Consider the following 27,839-nt stretch of genomic DNA (forward strand, 5'->3'; position numbering starts at 1 on the left):
TAGTTTAACAAAACCTCACTGTCTGTTTTATACAGGAGTCACATTCGCTTATTTTTTGTTATATGCTGCCTTAAAAATCTAAATTCTAAAACTCCTTCAATGATCATTCACTACACTTCTTGAGTATTGTCACTTTGTTTATTTTCACCAGGTCTTTATATTAACTCGGATTGTATGTTTTGATCGACAACAAATAGGACGACAGGATCGTTTAACTTTGAATATTTAAAGATTTTTGCCTTAAACGTGATTAAACTTGAAAACATAACGGTTAAAATTAAACAGTTGAAGACTTTGATGACTTTGTACGAACCCCCGGAAACACACACCAAAACTAAAAAGTCACGATTTTAGTATTTCAAGTAAATATTTTTGTTGAACAAAAAGTGCACAAACAAAATGCTATATTAAAATTGTTTTTCCTCATGTATTTCATTCATTTTATTATGATGTATCAGGTTAAAGACATGAAGTCACATCTGACCCATTGAAAACTATCCATCCAAAATGTCCCTGTTTCAAATTCACCATGGAATAGGTCTTACAGTGAATTGACTCTCACCAAGTCAAAGCCAATAAATCAACAGATTCCAACTGTTATAAAGTCAATAACAAGACAATGATCACACACAAACATGAACACTACTCACATCTACTGCATTGATGGGCATGAATGAGTGAGGTGGTAATGAAACACTAGGGGGCGTTGGGGCTTTTGTGAGCAGCTGCAGGACATCTAAGGTCAACTACTGAAGGGGGGAGGAAGATGGACGGAGCCAATGGGAAGCCTGGGTATAAACTCTACGGCAGCACGACCTCACCGATCACACTGGGCCAGGGCCAAAAGCCAAAAAAGGGCCAAAACATCAATGAGTGTGAGAATTATAAACACAGCCACTTAGAATTAGAGAGTTTTAATCTCTTCAGAAAGGCAATCTCTCTCAATCAAAACCAAAGCAGATTAAGAGCCAACAGTGGTGTGGTGCAGGCCACCTAAAACTGGATTAAATTAACTGTAAGGAAGTAAAGTCCTCAAGAAATTCGATTAAAGAAAGCATTAACAGGAGGAGAAATTGAATGGGAAAGCCTTCAGAAGCGCTTTGTTGATTTTTGGTTCACTTGAGCTGAGCATGATGGGTGAAGCCGAGTGACTACGGTGCTGTGGAGAAGAAAAGGGAGGTGCAGGAGTGGGTAACACTTGGCCGGACCCGTCCTTGTTCAACGCAGATGCATTAAAGCAGCCATTATTACATTGGAAATAGAGTTTGATGCATGACTTGTTATTCAATTTGTGCAGAAACTGTGCACTGACAATAAAGTCAAGGTTTCCAATCCGAGTGTGACCACATTCATGTTGCAGTGGAGTAAAAAACTGAGATTCCTTGGGAGCACATTGTGCTTTTCTGGCTTCTTTAGACATCTGCGTTCACATGCACATACACAGTGTGGAAGGTGGCGCTGAGCTCAAGTGTTACCCATCTGTAGGGACAACAGTGCATGCGCAAGTGTTGGCCTGTCTGTGTGTGCGTTATGTGTTTGAGTGCCTATGTGTCTGAGTGTGCACTCAGTCAAAGGGAGGGAAGGAGGGGAGAGGGAGGGAAGGAGGCGGGAGGTGTAAGTTGCTCTATCTGGTCTCTCACCTGCTGTGGTGCACTGCTCAGGCCTCCCTGCCTGGAGGTTAGCTCAGCTGGGATTGGTAGACTCCATGCCTCCTCAATAAGAGGGAGCATTTTACTTTTACTCTGTAGGCTACTGAGCTGGGGGTTACTCAACTGAGCCTAGGGGAATGGAAAACGACGTGAAAAAACAAAAAAAATAATAAAACACAAGGCTTTTGTTGTTGTTGTTGTTGTTGAATTAAAAAAAACGATGACCTCAAAACAAGGAAATGATTAGCAATGGTAGATAGGTAGAGATTATAACACAAGTGAAGCTAAGTTGGAAACTGATATGCAAACTTGTGTCTTGGTTGGCTAATAGTCATGTACAGCATCGACCACACAAAGGAGGTAACACTACTTGAATGACACTCGGCAACAGTAATCCAAAACACAGTCACAATTCCATTAAAACAAGCCACTGAGCTTGTCTTAATGCCATGAATTTATGCTGACATAACTGGTGGAAATGTGACATTCCTTCATGCATATGTAAAGGAAAATGACACTGCTTGGACAAAAATATAGATGAATAAATCAACACATGAGATATGGGGATTGTTGGGACCCCCGGTTGTTAGATCTATGGCAGGGCGACTTTGAACCAGCTAGCATTAGCTTCAAACATGAATCAATCTGTCTGAAAAATATAAATAATCCTTAAAATAAGGAAAACTAATCATTCCTAAAAGGATACTACCTTGTTTATTTTCCCTATTTCCCTTATATCATGTTGCGGAGTATACGCAACAGCTGAAAAAAGGTTCCAGTGAGGACCAACTACCTATCAGTCATGAGTTAGTTTCTTGAGAGAATGGGAGGTGTGAAGCTGGGCAGAATTAAAATGAGATCAGAGTTTCCAGGCCCTCTGAGTTTGAAAGTTTCCTTTGTGCCTGACAGGACACTAATCACATCCCTGTGGAATAAGATACAGACTTATTCAGCACAGTTGTAGCTGCACAGGGATGCCAACAAAGAACAGTAGAGGCAGGAGAGGGTGAAGATGGTAGTGGAGAGGAAACCGTGAAAAATCCCATCATCTGCTCCCTATGCTAGTGGAAGGGAATTTTTCCTGATGGAAATTTCAGCTATTGGTCAATTTTCTGTTGTTACTCGGCCTACGTCTTGTGGCACTCACTGCTTGTCCTCTGCCCACAATACACGCGGGGCACCAAATCGCTTTTGGTGAAATTGGTTCAAGTGAGTGAGCACCAGAGCAGCGTGAACGAATCAGCAGCAGCCAGCAGTTTTTCATTAGGGATGTACCAAACTGATAAAGGCATTTCTGGATGGATCTGTATCTGGGGTCTCATTACAGAAACAGCCTAAGTCTGAAATCCCACCTTATCTCAGTTTAGGATAACATTTCAAAAGTTTGCGATTGCAGAACTGTCCTAACTGAAGAACTTAACGAATTAGGAATGTGAAGTCAGAATGGCAGAGACCCTGTCCTACATTTAAAATAACTACCAAAAATAGCAGCACCGTTGTTTTAAGTTGTGCATGGGGTACAACATAAACACTGAAATATTATGATTGAAAGGCTACTCAAATTGCAACTGTTGGAGAAGCTCACACTGATTTTACCCAATTAGCTTAAGATTTTGCCAACTGTGTATTTGTGGGTGTATATCCTCTTCTCTATAGACATGCATTGAAGATAAAGAGAACAGCCATCTTTTCTTGTCAATTATAGCAAGCTAGCCAGCCATTGACCACTGTTGCGAGACAGCCATTAAGCCTTGATGGATACAGGCAGTCTAATGTACAGTCCAAACACAGATACAGGCATGACAGGACGAGTGCAGATTTAAGAACCGAGTTTGAAACTTGAGTTAAGATAGGATGATCAGTTGGAACATTTTTCTGTAATGAGCCCTTGCTATATGAATCCTGATATGTTTCTGAAACCTTTGTTTGTTGTGTGGGTAGGCCAGCTGTGAGATACGCCCGATTGAGCTCTGTTCAAACATTAGAAGTCAACAGCGTTATAAAAACACTACCTACCGAGTGCACAGAATATATAAACAGCAGCTTCAATTAATGATATGACAGCGTGTGTCGGTAAGTGTTCTCAAGCAGGGCAGTATTGAGATCCAACAATGCAATTCTTTCAACACTTTTATACGAAATATGACAGAACGTGATAGAAATATTATAGGAAAGCTCTGATGCAGGCTAAATGTCCTTAATATGCAGGTGCACCCCGTCTTTGAATGCTTGTAAATTGGATTATCAAACTGAGGCTGCTTTAAATTCCTTTCTCCACCCACCTGCAGGCATTTGATGCGGTGGGCAAGCGCCGTGGTGTTGGTGCAGCCCTTGCTGCGTGTGGCGTTGATGTAGCACTTGATGGCGTCGTGCGGCTGGTTGCACGACTCATACAGTGTGCCCAGATCCATCCAGGCGGCGGCGTGGCTGTGGTCCAGCTGCACGGCGCAGATGTAGGCCTGCAGAGCGTCCATGGGCTGGTTCTGCTGCTGGTACAACACCCTGGGGAGGGGGAGGGAGGAAGGGGGCAGAGACAAAGGTAAGGGGAGAGAGGGAAGGATGCAGAGGGGTCAGGGGGGAAAATAAGGAGAAAGTGATGATGAGGATAGAGAGGAGAAATAAAGTTTTTTTAGTTTAGTAACATAAGGGAAAATTAGGTGATTAAATCAACAGTTAAAGTGGGAAGTTGAAGGTAGTATGGATGGCAAATAGAAAGAAAAAAGGATATAGTTCCCTCCAAAAAGTCCATTCAGTGGCATTCGTGCATCAGCCTCCACTGAACAAGTGGACCCTTACCCTATAGAGCACCAGGTATCCGCACTGGCCTCTGATTTGTCTATGGATTGCCGATAAGAGATGAATGCGTCCTGGACCTTCCCAATACTAGAGTAGCACCTGCAGAAGACACAGAAAGTCAGGGTTGTGCTACAGACATAAAAAAACATTTAAACAAACAAAATGTGCTAAGTAACTAATACATAAAGCTTCTTTCTACACATTGTATTCATACTTCTTCAGACTGCATGCAACGTAAATATTTGGGATGTACAACCCCACTTCCAAAAAGCTATGACACTGTGGTTCTCACTTTATTGTGTTTTGTAAATATGCCTCCAACACTCAAAGCACTGAAGCAGTGAATGAGCACTGAATATCTTTGTACTGTATTCAACTACATATAAGATTGAAAAGGATCTATATTCTACCTCGTCATATTAAAATGATTAAAACTAAAATTAGGGTTAGAAAGATGTGATAACAACAACAATAAACGGATGTTTTGCATTCATTAAAGCCACACCAAAGTATTGCGTTTTAAGAAACAGAGCCAGTGTTTGATAGAGAACAATGCTAGACAGCAGGCATACTCAGAGGAATAAGAATCAATCAAGGGTTATAAAGCTTCTCCTGATCAATTAAAATAGGCCTTGATTAATCCTGATAACAGCAGGTTGTCTCAGGACGTCAGTATTTATTGTTAAATTTTAATGCCTACTAAAGCTTTATTACGCCATGATCTGATGTTGTGTTTGTGTGTGGAACGTACCTGCCAAGGAAGTACCAGGACTGTCCAGAGTTTGGGTCGGCCTCCAGAGATTTCTGCAGACACTGGATGGCATAGCTGTCCCTGCTGGCTCTGTCCCCGAGCTGTTCCACTGTGTGATGCATCCAGCCTGGAAAACGTCAAATCAATCGATCACTGTTTTCTACTGAGCTGATCTCTCGAAGGCAGTTAACAGCCGTGGAACTACATGACATGTAACCAATGATGTTTTTGCTGAACCAAAAACATCAAAAACTACTGGTAAAATAAAACAACTTTTTTTTCCCATTCAATAAGCTACATACAACTACACTCTTGTAGTATTCTGATTAACTTTATATCTGAAATGTTTTAGATCCAATTCCTTCGATTAAGTATTTATGCTTTCTCTACCCAAATTCTGCAATATTAAACTTGAGGTGTGCATTCTCTTACCTAGCTGCTGCAGGGTAGTGGCCTTCACCTGTGCAGGAAGATCATCCGTCTGCAGGAGGCTCTCGTAGGCCTCCTTGGCAGCGCGGTATCTCTTCTGGATATGAGGAGCAGAAGGGGCAGTGAGGGACAAAAGAGGGTCAAAGAAAACAGTGGGAAAGGATAATGGGGGGGTAGTGAGAGGAGAGAACACGACACAAATTAGAACAGGGGGATCTCTTTACAGCATCTTTTTTACAGGATTCGGTTTGAACCCCAAACTTTTGCCAGGTCATCCATTTTGTTTCTCTTTCCATCTCTCCAATGTGCAGAATAACAAAACAGGAACAGAAAAGCAATAATCTTGGGGGCCTCCCTTCTCAGTTTTAATCACACTTTTGCATCCAAAGATGTGCTGCTCAATGGCAGCACACAACCTAAGCCTGAGACTTCCACTGCAGCGTTGTGTTCTGACACAGCACAAAAAAAAGAACGCATTAGTCGCGAAGCGCCGCTGCTCCCAGAGCTGGCGAGAGCTACTGTACTTCTCTACTGAATCCGACATAAAGAGAGAGAGAGAGACCACCAGCATACAAAAGAGGGGGAGACAGACTTCTTGTTTCCGTGGCAACCCCGTCGATCGGCTGAGAGTAATCTCCTATCCCCTCCCGCATGCCACCCACTCGCGCACCCTGCTCCCTCCTCAAATTTGTCAGCACCTGGTTCAAAATAGACAAAAATAGGGCTATCCCCGGCATTCTGATGATCTCACAGTGGAAGCTGGGCTATGAGCTATCGCATTACCTTGGACGTTAAATGAACCTGCAGCACTTTTGTTCACAGTTACAAATGACAGAAGCCAAACAACTGTCTCGTGTCCTTGGGCGCTAATTGAAGCACAGGCTTAACAAAAGAGCAAGCACTTACCTGAATCTCATATAAATGAGCAATGTGGAACTGAACTGTAAAAAGGAGAGAAAAGGAAACATGTTAAGTAAAGGTAATTTAGCATTTAAGAAAGGTTTTCCCACCCCCTCTGAGAGTTAGTCCTCCTTATAGTCTTTTCAAGTCTGTGAAAAGTACTGCTGCATTGCCAATAAATAGGTGTCAGAAGTCCATGGTTGCCTGTCTCCATTGAGTGTAACAGACCAGATAGGTAGCTGTGCTCCTGGCGGCACCTTCCTTTGTCTGGAGCGCTGCAGTGTCTGATCTAAGCTGCCTGAGTGACTCTCAGCAGATGGAGGGAGAGAGAGAGGAGGGAGAGAGAGAGAAAGAGAGAGAGAGAGAGAGAGGGGAAGAAAGACGGGGGCTGCCCTTGCTGTGTGTGTGTGTGTGCGCGCGAGTGAGAACAGGAATGAGGGGGACACAATGAGGCAAAGGCAAACAGCGAGGCGGTTGGGCAAAAAATGGATATTGCTGTCGCCAAGGTAACAGGTACCGGGGCGGGAGAGATGAGATGGCAGCGGCATATCAAATAATGCCAGAGCTCTACCCAGACTGAACCCCGGCAGCTGAACATAATCCAACACTCTGTACCGCGGACGGCGAACACAATAAGATGCTCGAGTTCTCCTGCTGCTATTTTTAAGATGCAGGGGACTTTTTCCATTCCAGGATCAATTGTTGTGAGTGGTGCAGTCTAAGAATAGCTCGTTTGGATATTTGTACCATCAAAATCAATGCAACCCAATGTGTAATGCACATAAAAAGGGAAAACAAATACACAGACTAAAGCAAATCTATGAGATCATAAAAAAAATATTCACTGCATGCCCAACAATGTTACAATGCATATTTTTAATACAATTTGTAAAGGATGATTCCAAATCTATCTATTTAAAAAAATGTAAGCAGCAGCATACAATCCAGAAAGCTTGTATTTGATATATTAATTTAAGACAAGTCTTTTATTAAGGAGTGAATAACTAATTTAACGTGTGAAATAAATGAAAGGTGCTTACTTTCAGCTTTGGACAAAGTGCAGGGGTTGGAGTCAATCAAAGCCAGCTGAAAATGCTGCGAGAGAGTATAGGTAGAGGTCAGTAAAAGCACGCACAGAATAATCAGCAAATCTCCATACAGAATACAGTTGAGTTATCCCTAGTTTCCAGGAGCCATACAGTCGCTCTATGGTATCATCACAGTAGGGGCCCGATCCTTTTCTGTTCTGTTATTAAGATCATCTTGATGCATAAAGCTGCTGTTAAAAATAACTCAACGCTTCCTGCAGGCACTTCATAATAAATGCATTATAAAGTAAAGGTAGTTATATGCCTTATTGTGAATCCACGTTGATCAATAGCAATCCTACCTAATTTAAATTATTTTCTATTTGTACAATAAGCAGGACTCGAGGCTAATGGTGACCTGTCGGGGATGATAGAAAATGTGTTTGGGACAAACAGACATCCCCGAACGCCTCTGAGGAGAAAAAGGGATTTTGTATGTACGTATTATTATCACTCCGCAAATGACAAACTGAAGCAAGTGATAACTACAATGGAGTGCGTCTTCCCATGCGGTTAGTAAAGATACTGTCACTGGCTGATTGACTGTCCTACGAAAAATATGCCGCTTTAAATTCTGAAATTATGCAGTAAACTCACTATCCACCAGAGACGCGCCTTATTTTTTCCCTGATGATGCTACATTCTGTCTGTGTGGAAATCAGGAGGACAAGCTACTTAGCTGCTAGCAGCTGATAGGCAGCAGAGTTCTCTAGTGTGGTTAGCTAACGGATCGAACAGCTACGGAGCGGATAACTTGCGGCTAACGGAGCTAATAGAGAAATCAGACAAAACAGCTAACGTAGCTAAACGCAGTTTCTATTCAGAGCAACATGAAGGGTTAAACGGTGACCTCAGTTTAATGTGATAACAGAACAAGTACACGAGCTGTGTACAGTGTGGAGGTAAAAGTACTTGCAATACTAATATTTTAAACTAACGACTACATATATGATAAGAGAGCAAGGATCAACATTTTGATTTTTGTGCAGTTCACATTCGGGACGGTTGAAATTTGCTTTTTTGGGATAGTTCTGGGAAGACTGTGAAAAACGTTAGTCTAAAGCCCTGACAATAGCTGCTATTGGGTCAAGTGTTATTATTTTTGCTGGTCAGAGAAAATTAAATCAAACATCACAATTTCACAAATGTGGTATAAAGCAAAGTTTAATCCATGACTATGAAACTGGACTGTGTATTAAAGCTTGGGGAGGGTGTACCTTTAAGCTTGACTCAAAGTCTGTGTTGACCTTGAACATGAGACCCAGGCGGAGGTGGATCTCCTTGGCCCGGGAGAACCCTGGGTCGATGTACAGCACCTCCTGGAATGCTTTGATCGCCCTGTGAGGGATAAATGGAGAGTATGGTGAGTAGAAGGAGGGAGGGCGGTATCAAAAATAGAACGAGGGAATATAAAAACATAAAAAAGACATATGATAAGACTGAATTGTTGGACCAGGCCGTTTGTAATAAATCTGTCTGATCCCCAATTAGACTAAAACTTAAAATGAAACATTTTTTTATTTGCTCTGCACCAAAGGAACCAAACAACAGATGTAAACACCATCTCAGATGCAGCACATTCTGTTTATTGCTCATTCAAGTCACGCTGGGTGCTATATTGAACAGAATACTAAAGACGTTCCTTGCACAGTACCTGAGGAGGTACCCCATTTGTTTTTAATTTGTTTTGCTTCACAATCAATGGAAGCAGAAAACCGGCAAACACAAGCTTTATTTGCTTATACTTTTGTGGTGGCTTAATGTCGAGGTGCAGCACTTGCTATAAGAAACGTAGCAGGCACGTGGGATGTCCTCAGCCCCTTCAAAATATCGCATTAGCCTCTTGAAAACAATTTGACTGTAATTTGGCTGCAGCCATCGAGAACAATAGCTGCGTTTGCTGATGCTTGCGTCTTGGTGCTTTTCATCTATCCAGAGGTTTCAGCTGGCTGATTCATTTTGGTAATTCAAACAGAACTGAGTCCTCTCTGGTTGTGGCGTTACCATGGAAACAACATAGGACACAGCTTCCCTCGCAAGCATTTTTTTTTCAGTTGGTTACAACAAACAGATAAACATACACAGACAAACTGAGCTGCGTAATCCTGGTCTCGCATTCACAGGAGCGATCTCTCTTAAATGAGCTTTTTCTCCATGTCCATTCAACAGTGCATTGTTCGCCTTGGTTAAAGTGTGTTCAGCTGCATTACAAACAGGATTGCTTCACCCTGAGCAATAAAACGCAGAACGAGTTCATTAAAAAAAGTATAAAAATTACATGTTATGGTTGTACAAGGAGGTTTTTTGGAAGGTTTTACTGTATGCCGGACTATTTCTTGGCAGGCAACCATCGGTGGCTCCAGGAAGTCACTGCTCCCGGCCAAGAAATTGTTAAGCACATAACCCTGTAGCCCCCGAGATAACAGCAAATTGTTGAGTTTTAACTTTTGGTTATGCACAGATTAAACGAAGATACTGCATAACGTATTAATCAGTGAGCTTTAGAGGCACCAGTGGGTATTTTGTTACCTTTGGACAGAGCCAGGCTAGCTGTTTTCAATATTTATGCTAAGCTAAGCAGCAACTGGCTCCAGCTACATAATTACGGTGCAGACTAGAGAGTAGGGGTGTGCAATATGATCAAAATCTCATATCCAGATAAAGTTAATTCCATATCAGGATGATGACGTGTTATTGCAGACCTTTGGAAATTAATCTAACTCGGCAAGAAAAATAAGAAAAGTCAAACTGTTTCTTTAACAGCATTTTAAAAAACTAAAGATTGCAGATTTCAGTGCAATAACGTGAAACTGAGTCACAATGCTTCTAAGAAGAGAAGACTTCCCCACCCTTAATTACACCTGACTCAATAGTTTGTACTGCAAATTTAATAAAAGAAGATTAGTACTCACCACTGAAAGGCATTATAGTGGAAGTAGACCATTCCCAGGCCATACAGAAAGGCAGCATTCTGGGTGGGATGGAGAGAGGTGCAAGGTCATTAGGACACAAAATAAAAATAAAAATACTTGTCTTCCTTTACAAGTGCACTAAAATGATGCAGACAGCTGTTAAAACACAACAGAATAGACATGGACAAAAAAACTAACCCAGTTAACAAAATACACTGTATGTGTCCTTATAAACAAAATCCCATTCATATTTACATAACCTTGAGACTTTTGGGCACAGCTCAGTAATCAGAAAAAACCACTAACTAGTTATCAGTCTCACCGCAAAGTATCAAATTCCCAGGAGAGAAGTTCAAAATTACGCTGACACGAAACCTGAAACCGCATCTCACACCACCATCTAACCCAACCGAGGCCGTACACACTTCCTGTGCATTGGCGAGTGAATGTGTGGGAAAGAAAGCAAGAGTGTGTAGCCACGTGTGTGTGTGTTTGTGTGTCTCACCTTCCAGTAGTCTGACTGTAAACTGTAGTACCTCTGGTATGCCGATAATGCTGTAATTAAAAGGGAGAGGGAAGTGGAGAGTTAATCTGTGTCAACACAACACCGCTGAAGAGAACGTGAGCAGTCAGCATTTATGTCGGGCTGGAGTGGAGCCAAGTGCACGGCTGCACATACTCATACTGTGTATCCATTGAAAACTAGCTACACTGGATCAAGGGTTAATCTTAGGGTGAGGATAATTATTTTATCAAGAGTTGCATGCTCAGAAGTAAAGCTTAAGTCATTTGACAAAACCCAACAAAAACCAAAACTGGGACGACTGTGCAAACCACTCGAGTGCAGCTTATGAGGAAAGGTTACTCACCTTTCGGGTAATCCTCCAAAAGGAGGTTGAAGTGGCCGAGCTGACAGAACAACTCTGGCTCCACTTTGCCCTCGGCCTTAAGGATGAGCGAATCGTAGCAGCGAACAGCCTGGGGAGAAGACAAAAACAAATTGGTGTAATGCAAAGGAAGAAAACACAGGGATAGGGGGACAAGAGAAAGAAAATCATTGAGTGTAATGTCACACAGAACTTTTCAAAGTCACAGCACGGCTGACGTCAGCTCCCTAACTCTGGCCAAGTCGACTTGCATTCTTTTCAGTAGATAAATATCAGCCCCAGACTAACTCAACGGAATGAAGGTTGCTGTAGATAAGGACTTGTGCTTAAGGCTTCTTTTGGGGGACTTCCATTACAAATCTTCCTGCGCTGATAAAAAGAGATATAAAAGTAGCTGCTGCCTGTGAGCTGGATCCACACTGAAACATCTATGGAGTTAAAAGGGCCATACCACTGGTTTTTTTAACGTGTTGCCAGTGTATGGCACATAATGATTTTTTTCCCCCCAACACAAACCTATTTAACCATGTTTTCTGATCCTCCTGGTGCATTCAGCGAGCCTCGTATAAGGTATGCAACAGCATTTATCACTACTGCCACAGTGAAAGTGCTAAGTTATAGCAACGTCACTATTCCTTGTGGGGGAAATTTTTCCTGTGCATTTAGCTAATTCAATCTATTTAAAAGCAATTGGAAGCTACTGTGCATAAAGTGAGGGAGACTTATACAAAGATAAAAAATACGTACAAGTCACAATGGTTGAATTTAATGTAGGGATGTCCAAGTCAGGTTTTTTGGCCAGATCCCGACGATATCTGTCAATACCGAGCCCAATCCAATACAAATGCTTCTTTAACCACACAAATCCACCAAAGTCACGTTTAAATTTGGCATGCCATCAAGTTACTCACCTAACTTAACATTAATTAGCATCAGCGGATGTGACCCACCTGCAGGGTCATATTTAACTAGTGGCAATTAGACCCAGCTACAAATGAGAAGCTGCTAGCTGAATGTTTTGTAAACTGCTGTTTGCTAAGAAGAGGAGAGAAAGCAGAATCATCACCATAGGAGCTCAGCATATACAAATAATTTGCCGACCCTGGTGACAGCACACTCTAATTTCACTGCAGCCAAATACCTGCATCGTAGAGCTCCAGTTGTCATTAAGGAAAGCAGCAACACTAGCGACCTGAGGAGGATACACACTGTAGAGTACAATAAAGAAAGACCAGATTTTGATGGGCTTTGTTTCAGCTGCCGACAATCTGATCAAATCTGCCCAAATACAGATCCGTTTTTTGTTTTTTCTGGTGATGAATGTTTTTTCACTAGTCCAAGTTGCAAAAAGAAATACATAATGCCCATGTCACTGTACACACCCAGACAAACAAACCCTAGAATGACCTACTCTGGCACTTATGTTTCTCTGGTGCCACACTGAGATCCCATCAAAGACAGCCCAGCTGGTCCTCAGTGCTGAGAGCTGTTCTGCCATTCAAAGCCAAGGAGAGGCAGCTGCATGGGTGAGTGAAACCGAGAGATGACTTCCAAGTTCATACGGATCACATTTCATCTCTCATCTCTCAGTTTTTATTGAGATCATTTTTATTTTATTTGAAATATAAGCCCATTAATCACCTTTAACCTCCAAAACACAGAGGACCAGCTATTTGCTCTTGGTGGGTAGCGCTACCACTGCCAAAAAACTCTTACATAATCAAATCCATTTATTTTGTTATCAGGAGACCGAGGAGTAAAACTTTTGCCAAGACAACGCACAGAAGAAACACACCGAACGACAGACATCGCAGATGTGCTGCAATGCTGCTGAAGCATGATCACACTGTCTCGAGGATCTCATGTAAAAATGTGTTCTTTACGTCGTCTATGCTCTTCCTGTTTAGATGGGAAGATTAATAAACTCTACTCAGAAGCCAGAGCAGTTTTAAGACCACAAGTGTTCACTCTGCAATGCAAACATAACTGAGGTCATCTTCATTATCATAGAGGATTTATTTAAGGTCATCACTTCGACACGTTTACTACAGCGACTTTGACTTATTAAAGAATGATGGGGAAGTGCACATCTCATTACATACTACTGTGCCTGAGCAGCGACTGTGGTTAGCACTTCAGATTGGTTTTGCCATGTGTGATAATAAAAAGCAGCAGATTACTGAGCAGTTCTTCACCTTCCTTTATGTTTTCTTTATTATCAACCATCTCCAGCAGCATTGGAAACTTAGAGAAAACACAAGCAGCCCAAGTTCATAATCAATCAATCAACCAACCAATAACCAATCATAATTCTTTCAGTCCCCACATGTCATTACTGTAAGCACCACAGCCTTGACATGTAGTTACAGCTTTAAAGAGGCACACAACAGCTACAGCATGGGTAGAGGGGATAACAGTGTACAGGTCAAGATGTAACTGACATATCACGGCATCAATGAAAGACTCAATTGTTTATGTGCATTTGAATCAGATCCTACAGCACTGTAACATTTCATCAACTGGTCATGTGAAACTTTTCTTGATGTGCAAAATACACAGCTCAATGAAGACAGAGGTCATTGGCTGGTACAGATGTACTGGGGGAAGGCCAGGGCCGATGACTGACAGGACAGCTTACGAGAGTAATGGTGAGAGCCTGGCTGAAGCAGGTTTCTCAGTAGTTTTCAACCACAGCTTAATTGCTTCGTGACAACAATGTAATACTCAGTCAATGACTATGAGTATGTTACTGCACGTAGACACAAATGCATGTGGAAACAGTTCACCATTGAGACTTTCTGCTAAATTACAAACTATTTCCTTTGGTTTTGTCTAACTGATCGTGCCTAATTGATAACCCAAGATATGATCCAATGACGGTATTTATGAAGAAAAGCCCAATCTGACAAAGATATTAAATATATTCAAAAATACCACACATATTGCACGGTAATCAAAAGAATTGGTTAGTTCTGTCTGACAACTGAAGGGTAGAAGAGGGGTGTGCTGACACAGCACTTCAGTCGGGACTGATTGTGCCAGTTTCTCTCAGTTACAGTTAACTAAAGTGGTCATTTTGTGCGCCTCTTCCCAGAAATGAAAGTTTGATTTGCCAAGATTGTCAACAGGGGATCTTAAACATCTCTGAGGAGCGTTCAGAAATTAATTCTAATATCAATATGTAATCAGCTTTTTTGAAACTAAAAGCAATATCATATTAAATCTGTGGAAAACCATCTCAGTGTACTTTACAGAGATGGGACTGATCCAAACCAATATCGGTATCAGGTTCCGATCCTGGCGCAATGGATTCATTGGATATCAAGATTATGTCACCCCCATGTACAAATCCAGATTCCAGTTTTTTATGAGCTGCACTGTGGGTCTGTCTCATCGCCGAGCGTTGAACAGGACTGATGAGAAGAATCTGAAATCCTTGACACTATTGAAGTAAACTCTGGGAATGATGGCGTCCAATACAATATAACGTTACTAACGCTAAATATCTTCATGCGAGAGTTACGCGTTTGTCCAAAAGCTAACCGTTAACTATTGTGATGTTCCATGATGTGCCATCATATCCCTTGTGAGACGCTTTGTAATCTAGCCTTGAACAGCAGTGTCTTTTTGGAGTCTTTATAAAATGAATCCATAAGGATAAATGCCAAGAGTCCAATGCTAATCCAACCCCTCAAAGTATTTTGTGATTGCTTATTATGTGACTTAACCATTTCCCACTGTTTTGACCCTGGATCACACCTCAAATAAAACAGAGCCAGAGAGAGAAGCATAAAGCTTTCAGACTGTAGTGACCTAAACGAAGTACGTCACTAAACTGAAGTTTAGTTTCAGCCTCATGTAGGCCTTACCCCACACATAATACCAACAAAAGCAACAACAATATCAATAATAATGATCGAGAAAAGAAGAGCTCTGGTGTAGCTTCAAGTCGACAGATATCCAAATTCAGGTATTGGAATCAGATCGGAACTGAGAAAAAGTGGATCGTGCATCTCAAATAACTTTGCATTATATTACCAACGATTGTGGGAAAAAACTCCGACTACATCTGTATGCAGTTTTCCTCTTACCCAACAGAATGAACTACACTGGCTTGAAAGAAGTGCGTGGTCATAGTTCTTCTAGTTAAATTGAGAAATATGCATATCCATTTGGACACAGACAAATGACACTTATCAACAATTACACTTCATGATTGTAGTTAAGAACATAAGCAAACACTAAGAAATGGGCTAGAGAGGTAACATTACATAAGAATCTGAAATGGCGGTCAGTCGAGATTATATTAGCATCTCGATTGTGAGAAATTTTGCCACACTGTTTATACCACAATATATAAAAAATATTGTATTGTCTTATCTTTACGTGGCCTTTGAACAATTGTTAACCAAAACAACATGGCATGACCTGATATTGAGATTTATGTAAAGTGTGCCACTTTGTATACTCATTGTCTCTCAATTTAGAAAAAAACAAATCACCATCAGAGGCAAATGATGGGGACTAAAACCCCATGCACACGACAGCAAGCAGCTGTTTTCCAAAACATTGCCTGTCACTAACATTAGGCCACTATCAATGGTTGAAGATGATGGCTTCTGAGCAATGATCAACACCTTCCCAGTTACACTCTTCCATCAAGGACCCATTTTATCAAGCCAATGGAAAGAAGGCCACTGATGTATGGATGATTGTAGCCATTGAAGCCTATATCTTGGCATTTCATCAAAGATGATATGGGACATAGTGGAGGTAGCAGCCAGGTTTGAAGTTTCTCCAAATTACTGCCATTGTGCATGAGAAGTGTCCCAATTGAATGACTGCAACAAACATACTGGGGGGAAAGCATGGGTGGTCCTCTGTATGCTGCACTGGCCATACCTTGCAACTCAATTCTGCATTGGAGCACCCAAGTATTGAAACAGCCAACAAATCATCAGCAACATCTCAGCACAGGCTTGCTCTGGGCATAAGCACAAGGCTGAACAGCACATTCTATATGTCGATGATGAGCTGTCTGCTTTAGCAAAGGTGTCCAGAAGCAATGCTGTCTGACTACTCTGTTGTTACACAGTGGAGTTACTGAAGTCCATCCAAATTTCAGCCTTCGGGTCAGCCCCAGTGCAGGCTCTCCAACTCACTGCTATGGAACAGCTGCAACAGTGATGGAAGATGGAGACGTCTTTCTCAGACACAGAACCAAACACAGTGCTCCTCTCCACTGCCCTGGACCCAAGGTTCAAAAGACTCACGTCACTTAACACCTGCCCAATCCTGACAGTGCAAACACTGGCACTTGGAGTCAAAAACAAGATGGATGAACAGCAGCAAGGCCAGTGAGCATACTAGTGCCAACTCCACCATTACTACAGCTGCAGAACCTACAACTCCTGTCTCTTCACTCCACTCTGGAACCAGCAGTGAAGGAGAGAATAGAGAGCGGGCAGCTGAAGATCTCAACAGCCCTGGATGAATGAAGTCCTTGCATACTTTGGAGAGAAGCCGCTTGCAAAAGAACAAAGTCCATTACACTGGTGGATGGCTACCAAGGATAGCTATCATCACAACTTTGGCCTGGCTAGCTTAGTCCTACGTTTTGCATCCCTGGCACCTTAACACCTTCTGAACAGCTGCTCTCAGCAGCTGGCAGCATAGCTTCCGAGCAGATAGCTAGCGTTAGCCAGGAGCTTGTGGACATGCTCACATTACTGCATTGCAATGCAAAGTTCCTGTTGTAAGAGAAAGGGTGTGTGTGTGTGTGTGTATGTGTGAGAGAGATGGTGAGTGTGTGACAAAGTGTTACTGCAGAGACAATCTGCTGCCATAGTCCATGGCCTGTTGTTGAAGCTATTTGATGTAACAAAGCCTGTTAACACTTAGTGTATGATTTACATTTTCATTTTTTATATTTGGAATTTATTTAGGGCTGTGCCAAATACAATTGTTTGGGTCTATGCCGTTTTTATTAATTCTTTTGCCTCTTTTTCGGTGCAGCCGACACAACGTCTCGTTCCTTTGAAAACTGATTTGGGTGTCTGTTATCATGAAACGGTAGAAGCTTCAAAGCATTTGGGTCAGCTCAGTTAAACAGCCCTTATCCATTCAAGCAACGAAAAAATGCCTGTTTTATTGTGCTCTTTTATGACAGCATATATCTTTCTCGCATGTTGTATAACCTACATTTAGGTCTGTTACTTGGGTTTACTTATTCACTTTGGGATTAAAAAAAATTCAAAACTGTTTTTATCCTGTTCATCGATTCCTGTTCGTTCGTTGCAGCCCTGTGGAATACACTGATTGTTTCAGACCTGGCTCTGCTGTTTAACATACAAATGTAGCCACAAAGTCATATTGTGTTTATATTAGATATCCTTCAATGCTGTGTGCATGCTTGTGAGTGAAACTGCATGTTAAATGGCTGTATATAACTGGTATTATTTCAATTATTCTTTATTAATCCCTGTGGGGAAAACCGTTCTCTGCAGATGAGGTATTTTAACTATTTAGGAGTTGAGATCAACCACAGCTCGGCCAGTGCCTTAGTCAAGGGCAATACAAGAGTGGTCCTAATACCTAACAAGTCTGTCTTTCGCTTGGCCCCCCCTGACCTTGAGGAAACCCATACAAAACACAGGGAAAACATGCACATGGCACCACTCGGCCCATCATGATGACTACACCAAAAATTCCTTCAGTGTAATGCAGAAAAAACTAGAATGGCACTCAGTAGAGTGCATATCTCCACCTAGGCCCAACAGCACCCTAAATACGGCTGTTTTTTCTCATCAAGATCTATGCAATATTCCCTGAGAAATTAATGAAAATGTTTAAAAATGCCCAGTCTCCCAAAATTTCCTGGATCCATCCCTTTAACCTGATTCAAACCAAAAGTCTACGGGGCCTATTCTGGGCTGAGACCCATCCTCCATCCAAGTTTCATGGAAATCTGTTCAGTAGTTTTTGTATAATCCTGCTGACAAACCAAACAACCACCAAACAAATGGGCATGGGTGAAAATAGAACCTCCTTGATGGAGGTAAAAAAGTTCAAGGCTTAACTTCCATCTAGTCATTCTATGTTTACGTCATTGCCACTTAGTTACTGGTGGTGATACAGTGACCTAGTTCTGTCACAAATGTTGAACCCACAGTTATCTGCATGTAGACAGAGCAACAGTGCAGCGGGGCGGCCATTGCAAAGTGCCAGACAGGGGAGTCACTCAAACTGATAAGCTATGAGCAGAAATTGAGTCATAAAACACATCAAATCTTTCTTCTTCTTTTTAAAAAAAAATTAAGAATACAACAAGATGATACACTTCATGCAACACCAGTGTTTTTCAGTATTCTCAGCAGGCTCAAATACAAACACTGGAGTCAGACGTAGTTGAGGTCAATTGTTTCTGAGGGCACATGGTTCATTTGCCATTTTGTTTTTGTAAGCCATTTTCAGGTGACAGCCCAAGAAAACGATTAACATTCAATGTGTCCAATGCAAGTAGGGAATCTTTCAGCAGATAGCCTTTATTGTAGCGTAGTAAAGTCCATAGTTTGCTTTCTGTTTCTCAAGACACTGACAACTAATGGTTTTTTTGCCTTGGGAGGAAAAATAGAAAGCAAAAATTACATGCCAATATAGTTTACCTAAGCTATAGACCTAGCAATGAGCAATTTGCATAATGTCTCATACTGTGCATTATAACTATGCCATTTTCAAGGACAGAGATGTGGCGTTCTCTTTCTGCAAACCGTGGTACGCAAAAGCATTATAGGATGATTTTCTCTTGGGTAGGAGATGCCCAATCCAGTATATCACATCTATGTATCACTATTTTACTCACTAGAGGTGTAGCCTTGGTATGATGTAATAATGACAGATAGAGACAGACACGTTTTGCCTATTCACTTGACATGATATCAGCCATGTTAGCTACCTGACGTATCTGACTTGTGTCGCCATCAGATTGCAATACCTTTATGTAAGTTACATGGACACGGCAAGTGGTCATGTAAGAGTCCAACTGCAACAAGAAAGTCAAGCAACAGAAGCTGACTATGGCACAAGACAAGTCAAATGTTACCGCTACCATAACCTCCATTGTCATCTGCAACAAATCCATTGCACATAAGGCACAACACAACCTGTGTCTACACTAGAGTGACATGCAAATGCTTTTATGAAAAGCCCATTATATGCACCACAGAGACCAAACCGATTTCACAGGGTACGTGACACGACAGACCTCCTTTTTTATACGACAGTTGGACTGTTTCAACAGGCCAGGTGGGCATTTCTTAAGGTAGTGGTACCAAACAAAGCTTATAAAACACTTCGAAACTTCAATAAATCAACAAATTGTGTTAATCTTTTGCATTAGAAAAAGCAGTGAGTTGATGGACATGCTCTACTTTGAACATAGGAACTGTACAGTTTGATTCAAGCCTAAAGCATTGACTGCATTGCACATTGCCTGTATTCCCTAACAAGTACAGTACCCAGGTGCTTTCAGCTGCCTCTGTGCAGCTAATGCTAGATGGGTAGTTACACTTCCTAGGTATCCCACACCACCTAGCGAGCAGATTCGTGGATGGCCCTTCGAACACGAGCTGTCAACAGCACCATCTTCCCCACACCATCCACGGTTCAAGATAGTTCCACAATAGAGGGGCTTTGCTCTTCTGCAAGCCCTGCAGTGTTCGGTACAGGTAGACTGGGCCTATTTAACACGTAGCTATCCAGTACGAGAGCACATGCAGAGGCAAACAAGGTGCCTGAAAACTGTAAACAAAGGACTCAGACACCACTTAGGTCTGCAAGAGGAACACATCTGTGCAGAGAGCAAAGGCTAGAGAGAGAACTCAACATATACCTGAGCAACACACAAACGATTCGGAGCACTTTATTCATATCAAATTGGTTATATATATAGCGATCAGTGTCACTCCGCCATGTCCCGCCATCTTGGACAGGCAGCCAGCCATTAACGTTACTTGTAACGTTTGTCAACTCGTTCACACCGAGTCCACGCGAACAAAACGGCCAGAACACGTCTTTAAATGCGTTTCGTGGAGCAATGCAATGGCACCAGAACAACCTAACAGAGTGTGGTCAAGGCAGCACACCAATGCAAATGCTACGGGCACTAGCTAAGCTTACCAGATAACGTAAACGGGCAAGCTGTATTTGGTGCACCCTGAAGGCTACAGCGTTAACGTTACTTCCAACAACGTAATAACACTTGTGGTCAGATGAGGCTACTCGTGTGTTTCGTGTTAGATGTGGCAGTCTTAAGCTCGCAATAAAACAATCGCACAACTTCCCTCATTAAAGTGCAATGTTTCCAGCAATAAATGTGCTACAGAAAACCGTGACGACGTTGTGTTGTTGGTGGTGGTACAATTGCAAGTACACAGGGGTATGGTGTTTGGAATAACGTTAGCTTTCCAGCCAACACAGAAGGGCGTTTGCCTAACAAATATTAACATTGTGCTAACCTTAACAAGCTAGTTAAGAGAGCCATGGCTAGTTTGCTAACAGTTATCGTGGCTAGCGACACCGCGTAGCCGCAGGTGCAGGGTCGCTGTTCATCGGATGAGAGTAGCTAACTAGCAAGCTAGCTGACTGGCTAATAGAGGGGCTGCGGCTAGCTGGCCTTGGTCTCTTTAGCGACTGGGCCACTTGCATTCTGGCTGACTTGCTACTTTGAGAGCAAATTCACTGCCATGCATGGTTGTTAAGCGGTTGGAGAAAGTCCAGTGGATCAGGGTGCTGCTTGGTTGTGAAATACATCCAATTAGATTTGCTACCTTCATCAACAGGGCCTTCGTTCTGGCGCCATCTTCATGAAGCTTCTGAAATCCAAACAGTGAGCTGCAAGCAAGAAGACAACATAGGCGGCTCAGAATCACTTGCAGAGCGGCTCGGAAACATTTTCGACATGCAAGGAGAGAAAACAATTAAATTTCGAAGTGTGCGTTTGTGTGAGTGCATGGGGCTACTATTCCGACCTGTCGATCCCGACCAAACTGTCCCTCTCCTGGGCTGTCAGTGTCGGAAAGTCCTCCTCTGTTTCACTCGCTTTTCCCGCCGCCATTTTCTTTCCCTCATCACCACCAGAAGAAGCCGAGCCGAGACTCCGAGCAGCAGCGCAGGCAGCAACGGCGACCGACACACCGCACGATTGCATGGAAAATCGCGACACGGGGACAAACGGTTTGCTCCGCCGAATCAAAAAAGAAAAACTGAAGAAAACAAAATGATCAAAAACTTTTTTTCCAGGATGAAAAGATGCGATTCGATATAGTAAATCCTTTCGGGGGGACAGAAGCGCTCTCCGGGTAGCTCCTCAAACGTCACATTTTTCATCACAAAGTGATATTGTGCCGCTATTTGAATGCGAATAACTGAATACAATATCCAAGATGTGAGTATTTGACAATAAAATGCGTTTCGGCCGCGAAGATAAAGTTGTTATAATTGTGTCACCCAAGCGAACCCACGCGCCGCTCTAGCCACGCCCTCTCCCCCATCTTCCGCCAATGGGAGCGCCCGCATCCCACCATATGACTTCCCTGCTCTATCATTCTTTTATCTCAAATTTTCATATTCCCCCTGCAAAACACTCACATTTTATATCACGATTATTCTGGAAGCACGTCCTGAAACATTTATTCTCTGAACGTGTCTGACGCCCATGTACATTAAAAGTGAAAGAGCTTCGTTTCCCTTGCAATAACCTCCACATGGTAAAAGATAATCCCGTATTCAGTAATATGTATTGACACTTGGGTGTCAGTTGTTCCCCTTTACAGACTGGTTAAACCATGACTGCAATGCATCATTCGTCCCGAGCCTTTCCCAGCACGCAACCCCTGTTTGCACTTTTCAAAGTCCAATCCCAGATCTATGATATCTTCCTTCATACGAAGAAAAAGTTGCAGCATTTTAGTAATAACGCTGCTGTGTTTCTGAGCCTAATCAAGCGAGATCAGGGCATTTTAACTGACGTGGCAGAGCATCATCATGTGGGCGTGGCTTAGCATTGTCAACATCCTGGTGACATAACCAGTTTCTCCAAAATGGCGACGGTGGACCATAGAGAAGGTTAGTGATTTTGTTTGTTAGAAAACGGCGCTATTACCTTCATTATTATATTTTTTTTAATATTTCCCTCCAACGATAAAGCCATTAGGGTGCGGCCTTGAACCCGGGGCTCATAAGAGTCGGAAAAGGAAGCCTACAGTGTGCGCTGTATTGAATTGGTAGCCATTTGACGCTAGCCTGCTAATATTAGCTTCCCAAGGCATTTGCATACAAATAAACAAGCAGCACTGAGAGCCCTTTGTTAGCTGAACTGCCCTCACAGTTAATGTATTTGAAGGGTCACTTTCACGTTTTGGGTTTTAACAGCCAAATATGACCAGCTGAGTAGCTTGATCTATGATATAGGTGCATGAACGTGCTCATTACTGGTTGGGATGGACAGGAGAGGTGCAGTAAGGTGGGATTTACTGTCATGTATGCGCACACACCCTTTATTCTCCCTTATTTTGAAGGGCTGGTGGTTTTATATTTAAAATATTTTAATTTTTAACTTATTTTGTCCTTGTCTCACAGCAGATCAGGACGACCCTGAGAGTGAAGATGAGGTGTACGAGGTCGTGGACCTGACAGAATATGCCCGGAGGCACCAGTGGTGGAGCAGGGTGTTCGGGAGCAACTCTGGCCCGATTGCTGAGAAGTATTCCGTGGCCACCCAGCTCATGATGGGAGGAGTGTCTGGATGGTAAGGCATGAGGATCTATCTGCTCATGGGTCACATCTGTAACCACAGAGGCTGAAATACTGTCCCAACATTGTCTTTGCCCTTTTGAAATAAGAACATCACCCCTACACGAGTGACTTGCGTGAATAATGTTGTTTGAAAAGCAGAAACATGACTGAGTGCACATGTGTAATATAACAGTCTCTCAACACATACAGGTGTGCCGGTTACCTCTTCCAAAGAGTCGGGAAGATAGCTGCTACTGCTGTTGGAGGAGGGTTCCTTCTTTTACAGGCAAGACCACCATAACACTGTTTATATACCTTCATTACCTAGATATGTATCATATTTACATTGTCTGTAAATGATTTGAAATGCATGCAGTGAAGTGAAGACGCAAGCTGCACAACATGACGCTCAGCTGGTCTCCTCTCCACAGCAGAAAGGTTAGCATTGTGCGTAGATGGATGCAGGCCATCTGGAGGCGTATCGGGTGTTGCGATGCTATCAGTGTATTCATTTCTCTTCTTGTAACAATTAGATCACACCAGAGACTTGACTTGATTCAAAGGCTGAACACATAAAATAGCTGCTCAGATGTGACTAATGACTGGTTCATGGTTAAGCTAAAAATGCGTCTTGAACCGATCGATGTTCTTTTATGTAGCCTTACATCTCTGCATTTCACATGTCGAACGAAGACAGATTTCTGCTCCCAGAGAGAAGCTATTGCCCTTTTTATTCACTCAGGGACCCAGAGTTTACATAGTCGGCCTGAGATGAGATTTTATGTTGCTTCATTCCCCAATTAGGTTGTTTTCATCAAGGCCAGAAATAAATCTTCCCATACCAAATGTTCCCTGAATACTTATTTATATATTTTGAAATAAGCAGGTGCATCTAAACCTTGAAATTTTAGGTCTCAAAAAGTCATTAGTCACCAGTAATTACTCAAAGAACCCTATTTTTTAGTTTTTAAGTTGGTATTAAGGGAGAGAATCACCTGCATCTTTTTGTTTTTTTTGTTGAATTGCATAAGGGGAATTTGTTTAGCAGACAGGTCTAGATGGTCTCAATAAAACACAGATACCGCCTTAACCCGCCAGACAGTAATACAATAAATCTCAGAGAAAATCTGATAAGACCAGACAAGGAGTCAGTGGCCCAGCAGAGTGCAACAAAAGGTTACTTATTAGTGCAAACAAATGTCATGTCAGAGGGTGATTTTGAACAGAATCTTCACAGTCGGAGGCTGGAACAAAAACTAATGCAGGTCCATAAAGCATCATTAAATATTTCCAAATTATGTCCATAGAATCAGTTCTTTATATGACTCATTTCTTCCTTACACAGATTGCCAATCATAGCGGCTACGTGCAGGTGGACTGGAAGAAGGTGGAGAAGGATGTGAACAAAGCAAAGAAGCACCTGAAGAAGAAAGCGAACAAAGCAGCCCCTGAAATAAACACATTCATTGAGGAGGTAAAGGTACCTGTAACAAAGCTTGCTCTTTTTTTCACGCTCTTGCTTGTTTCTAATTATATATTAATTATTATAATTATTGAATCTTTGCTTTTAATTGTCTTTATAATGCCTTCCACACACATCATACCTGTGACATGTAATTAATCAGAGCTAAATGCATGTGCTTGTCTTGTCCTGGTTTTCGGTGGGGAGGTTCATATCTTTATTTGTAAACCAGCAGTGCCCTCTAGTGTACAGTTAGCAATACTACACCTACTAACTGTGACACAGCAGGCTGAAGAGAGATGGTAGATGATACCATCTTTAGGTGATGGTGTTGCACCTTTCAAGAGTAATGTTAGTTTTTCTAATCTAGACTAGAGCTGCAACAATTAGTCAATTCATCAATCAGCTGATAAAAGGACAATTAATTGCTAACTTTTGCTGGTTTCAGCTTTTTAAATGTAAGGATTTGCTGCTTTTCTTTGGCATTAATGATAGTAAATGAAGAATCTTTGGGTTTTGGACTGTGGGTTGCCACCCAAAGACATCACCTTCGACATTTTTCAGAATTTTCAACATTTTGCAACTTAACGATTAATCATGAAAGTAATCAGTAGATTAATCGATAATGAAAATAATTGTAAATTGCATCCGTAATCCAGACTATACTCTCTTGTTTTTGCTCTTTCAAGCCACTTTAAAACAGTAAACACCTCTTCACTGGTTAATACAGTACACTTCTTTTAAGCTCGTATAACTCGTAAACTCATCTCTCTTTTCCCCCTCCATCTCCTGCAGGCCTCAGATTTTATCAAAAGGAACATCGTGTTGTCCAGCGGGTTCGTTGGAGGCTTCTTCCTGGGTTTGGCCTCATAAAGCTGCTGCACACGCTGAAGCCTCTTCTTACTGTGAATCACAACTCTACATAGGTCACTTTCCTCTCCATCGTTTACCTCACGGCTCCATGTGTGCATTGATTCACGCTTAAATGAACCGAACAAGGGGGGTTTATGTTGAACATTAAAGCATGATCTGTTGTGACAGTGGTATTAACTGTATAACTAACCCCCTTGGTTTAAATCAATCCTTGCTAATTATTTCCTTTTGAGAACACAAGAGTGTGTGAGGTGTGTGTGTGCGCGCGTGTGTGTGTGTGTGTGTGTGTGAGTGGTGGCTCAGTAGGGAGTTTGGATTATACTGTGAAGACTTTTTTTTTTCTGTGGGATCTTTGCCACACTGCTGAATATGTCAAGCTGCCACAAACGAGCACAGACTCCTCACTGCTTTTTCGACACAGATCTGAGCCTAGATCGTTCATCCCCTCATGTATTTGCCTGGCGGATGCTGATCTCAGATTGTTATACTTTGGCATGGGTGGGGGCCATTGTAAATATATAGCCAGCCCCTTTTCAGAGCTGTAAATACCCACACAAGAGTAAACATTATATAAACTACATGCAAGGCGGCAGAGTGGGAAGTTAACACCCTCCTCCAGTCTGGTGCTTATGGAGGTATTTTTCTATGTAGCTGTGAAGTTTGGCGAGCTTATGTGCCATTTAAACACGTAAGCAATCCAGTTTTTAAAGTTGATCACACTGGCTGAGGGTTTAAATAAAGTTATGTTCCCACTCTGAGCAGAAGTTATTGATATACAACACATATCATGAGCATAATTCACAACTTAATGTTACATGTGTGAATATTCTCCATGAAGAGTATTAAATATAGATGCTTTATTCCCATAATCCTCAGCTCCACAATGGCCTTTAACGACAGGACGAGCCTCTGCTGTACCCTAATTACCACCATCAGCAAGCTAGAGACACCTAAAGACACAGCAGTCCTGTCATTAGGGAGCATAATGGAGCAGCGATTGTGACTCCTTACGCCCTCGCTATTGTCGTCGTGCATTTAGTGGTGTCAGCGTAGCAATAACACAACAGCGAGTCCACTTAAGTTGATCACAAGTGCTTTTTTTTTTTTTTGCCTTTTTCGCCTTTTTCTACCTGTGCAATATACAGTCATGTCTTTTGTTTTTGAAAAGCTTCTTATGTCTACAACTGGTATTTTGTACACTTATGTTCCCTCCTTGTTTCTATTCAACATTATTTTGTTACCTCAGTTGTATGAATTTGGTTGGGTTGTCTGTTTTAAAATAAAGCTGCCAGATTTTGTTTTGAATAACAATAACATTTTAACGATGTGTTTTTTTTGGGGGGGGAAGGACATTGCTTCAAGTTGATTAAAGGATAAATTCAGCCAAACATAAAAATTCAGTCATTATCTTCTCCAAGTTTGGCAGTCCACAAAACATTTCTGGAACTTCAAGGCAAAACAGAGTTGCAGCATTCTCCTAATCAGCTGAAGTAGACGGCGACTTGTTTTAAAGTGCAAAAACAACTGAAAAAACAAAACAAAATGGCTCCATACAGCTCATCTACTTCAGTTCTTTAAGAGAATGCTGCAACACTATTTTTTGCCATGAAGCTCCAGAAATGTTTTGTCGGCTTCGAAACTTCACCCGACTTTTCATCAGCATGGGGGTGAGTAGATTGTGACTAAATTCTCATTTTTGGGTGAATTTATCTTTTACGTCTTTACGTCAAGTCATGTAATTATACTTGGATATGCAGATGGAGATGAGGTTGCACCATCTGGCCATTTCAACGGTAACTGCATTTGATAACAACCATGTCAAATTTGATGGTGTAAAAAAGGGAGAGGAATTAATGCAGCGTGAGAACATTTAGTTATTTAATGTTTATTGGCAGAACATTTTACATCTCTAATGAGTTTCTTTCATTTGGTAAGCAAAAATTCTCCTGTCTCTACCGATCTGTCAGCTTGTTCATCCAATTATGGAAAGATATTCATCAAATAAATATGAGTTTGTATTATTACTTTATTAATTAGTATATAATACATTTTTGAGTTTGAATTTCTTTTCCAAAACTACATAGTGCACCCTTAAACTGAGTATATTTTCATTTTGAAATGTTGGTGAGACAAAACAGGCAATCTGAAGATATGATTTTGGAACTGACTGGCATTTTTGGGGGATTTCATTGACCTAGGTGTTCATTGATAATGTGTTATGTGTTACTTTCACCAAATATTAAACCAATAATATATATATAAATAATCATCAGTAATGTGGATATAAAACCAGAAGACT

At 41.7% G+C, this 27,839-nt stretch overlaps 2 protein-coding genes across 6 annotated transcripts in view; one reads left to right on the forward strand and one right to left on the reverse strand.

Moving 5' to 3' along the window:
- LOC140992185 (lysine-specific demethylase 6A-like) overlaps positions 1-21,619 on the reverse strand; it is a 33,543-nt gene extending 11,924 nt beyond the window's left edge. Inside the window, exons 1-13 of one of the 2 annotated variants that reach the window (XM_073462465.1) lie at positions 21,441-21,619; positions 21,240-21,303; positions 11,395-11,503; positions 11,031-11,080; positions 10,526-10,584; positions 8,831-8,951; positions 7,566-7,620; positions 6,532-6,566; positions 5,629-5,722; positions 5,197-5,323; positions 4,446-4,544; positions 3,932-4,151; positions 1,641-1,778 (exon numbers count right to left, since the gene is read on the reverse strand). In XM_073462465.1, coding sequence (XP_073318566.1) covers positions 1,641-1,778; positions 3,932-4,151; positions 4,446-4,544; positions 5,197-5,323; positions 5,629-5,722; positions 6,532-6,566; positions 7,566-7,620; positions 8,831-8,951; positions 10,526-10,584; positions 11,031-11,080; positions 11,395-11,503; positions 21,240-21,303; positions 21,441-21,619 — 1,350 coding nt within the window. The remainder of the gene's footprint in view (positions 1-1,640; positions 1,779-3,931; positions 4,152-4,445; positions 4,545-5,196; positions 5,324-5,628; positions 5,723-6,531; positions 6,567-7,565; positions 7,621-8,830; positions 8,952-10,525; positions 10,585-11,030; positions 11,081-11,394; positions 11,504-21,239; positions 21,304-21,440) is intronic. The other variant, XM_073462466.1, reaches the window with a different exon arrangement.
- LOC140992186 (FUN14 domain-containing protein 1) lies at positions 21,477-26,854 on the forward strand. 4 transcript variants are annotated; one of them, XM_073462470.1, is made up of 5 exons: positions 21,477-21,645; positions 23,050-23,218; positions 23,416-23,491; positions 24,551-24,685; positions 25,463-26,854. In XM_073462470.1, the coding sequence occupies exons 1-5, from the start codon at positions 21,618-21,620 to the stop codon at positions 25,538-25,540; spliced, it is 486 nt and encodes a 161-aa protein (XP_073318571.1). In that variant the 5' UTR covers positions 21,477-21,617; the 3' UTR covers positions 25,541-26,854. The 4 variants fall into 4 exon arrangements, with proteins under 4 accessions (XP_073318571.1, XP_073318569.1, XP_073318568.1 ...); XM_073462468.1 differs by having other exon boundaries at positions 21,573-21,645; positions 24,551-24,679; XM_073462467.1 differs by lacking the exon at positions 21,477-21,645 and adding an exon at positions 21,898-22,536.
- The last annotated feature ends 985 nt before the right edge of the window (positions 26,855-27,839 follow it).

Source organism: Pagrus major, chromosome 24, assembly GCF_040436345.1.
Source record: "Pagrus major chromosome 24, Pma_NU_1.0".
In the NCBI taxonomy this organism is placed as follows: Eukaryota; Metazoa; Chordata; class Actinopteri; order Spariformes; family Sparidae; genus Pagrus; species Pagrus major.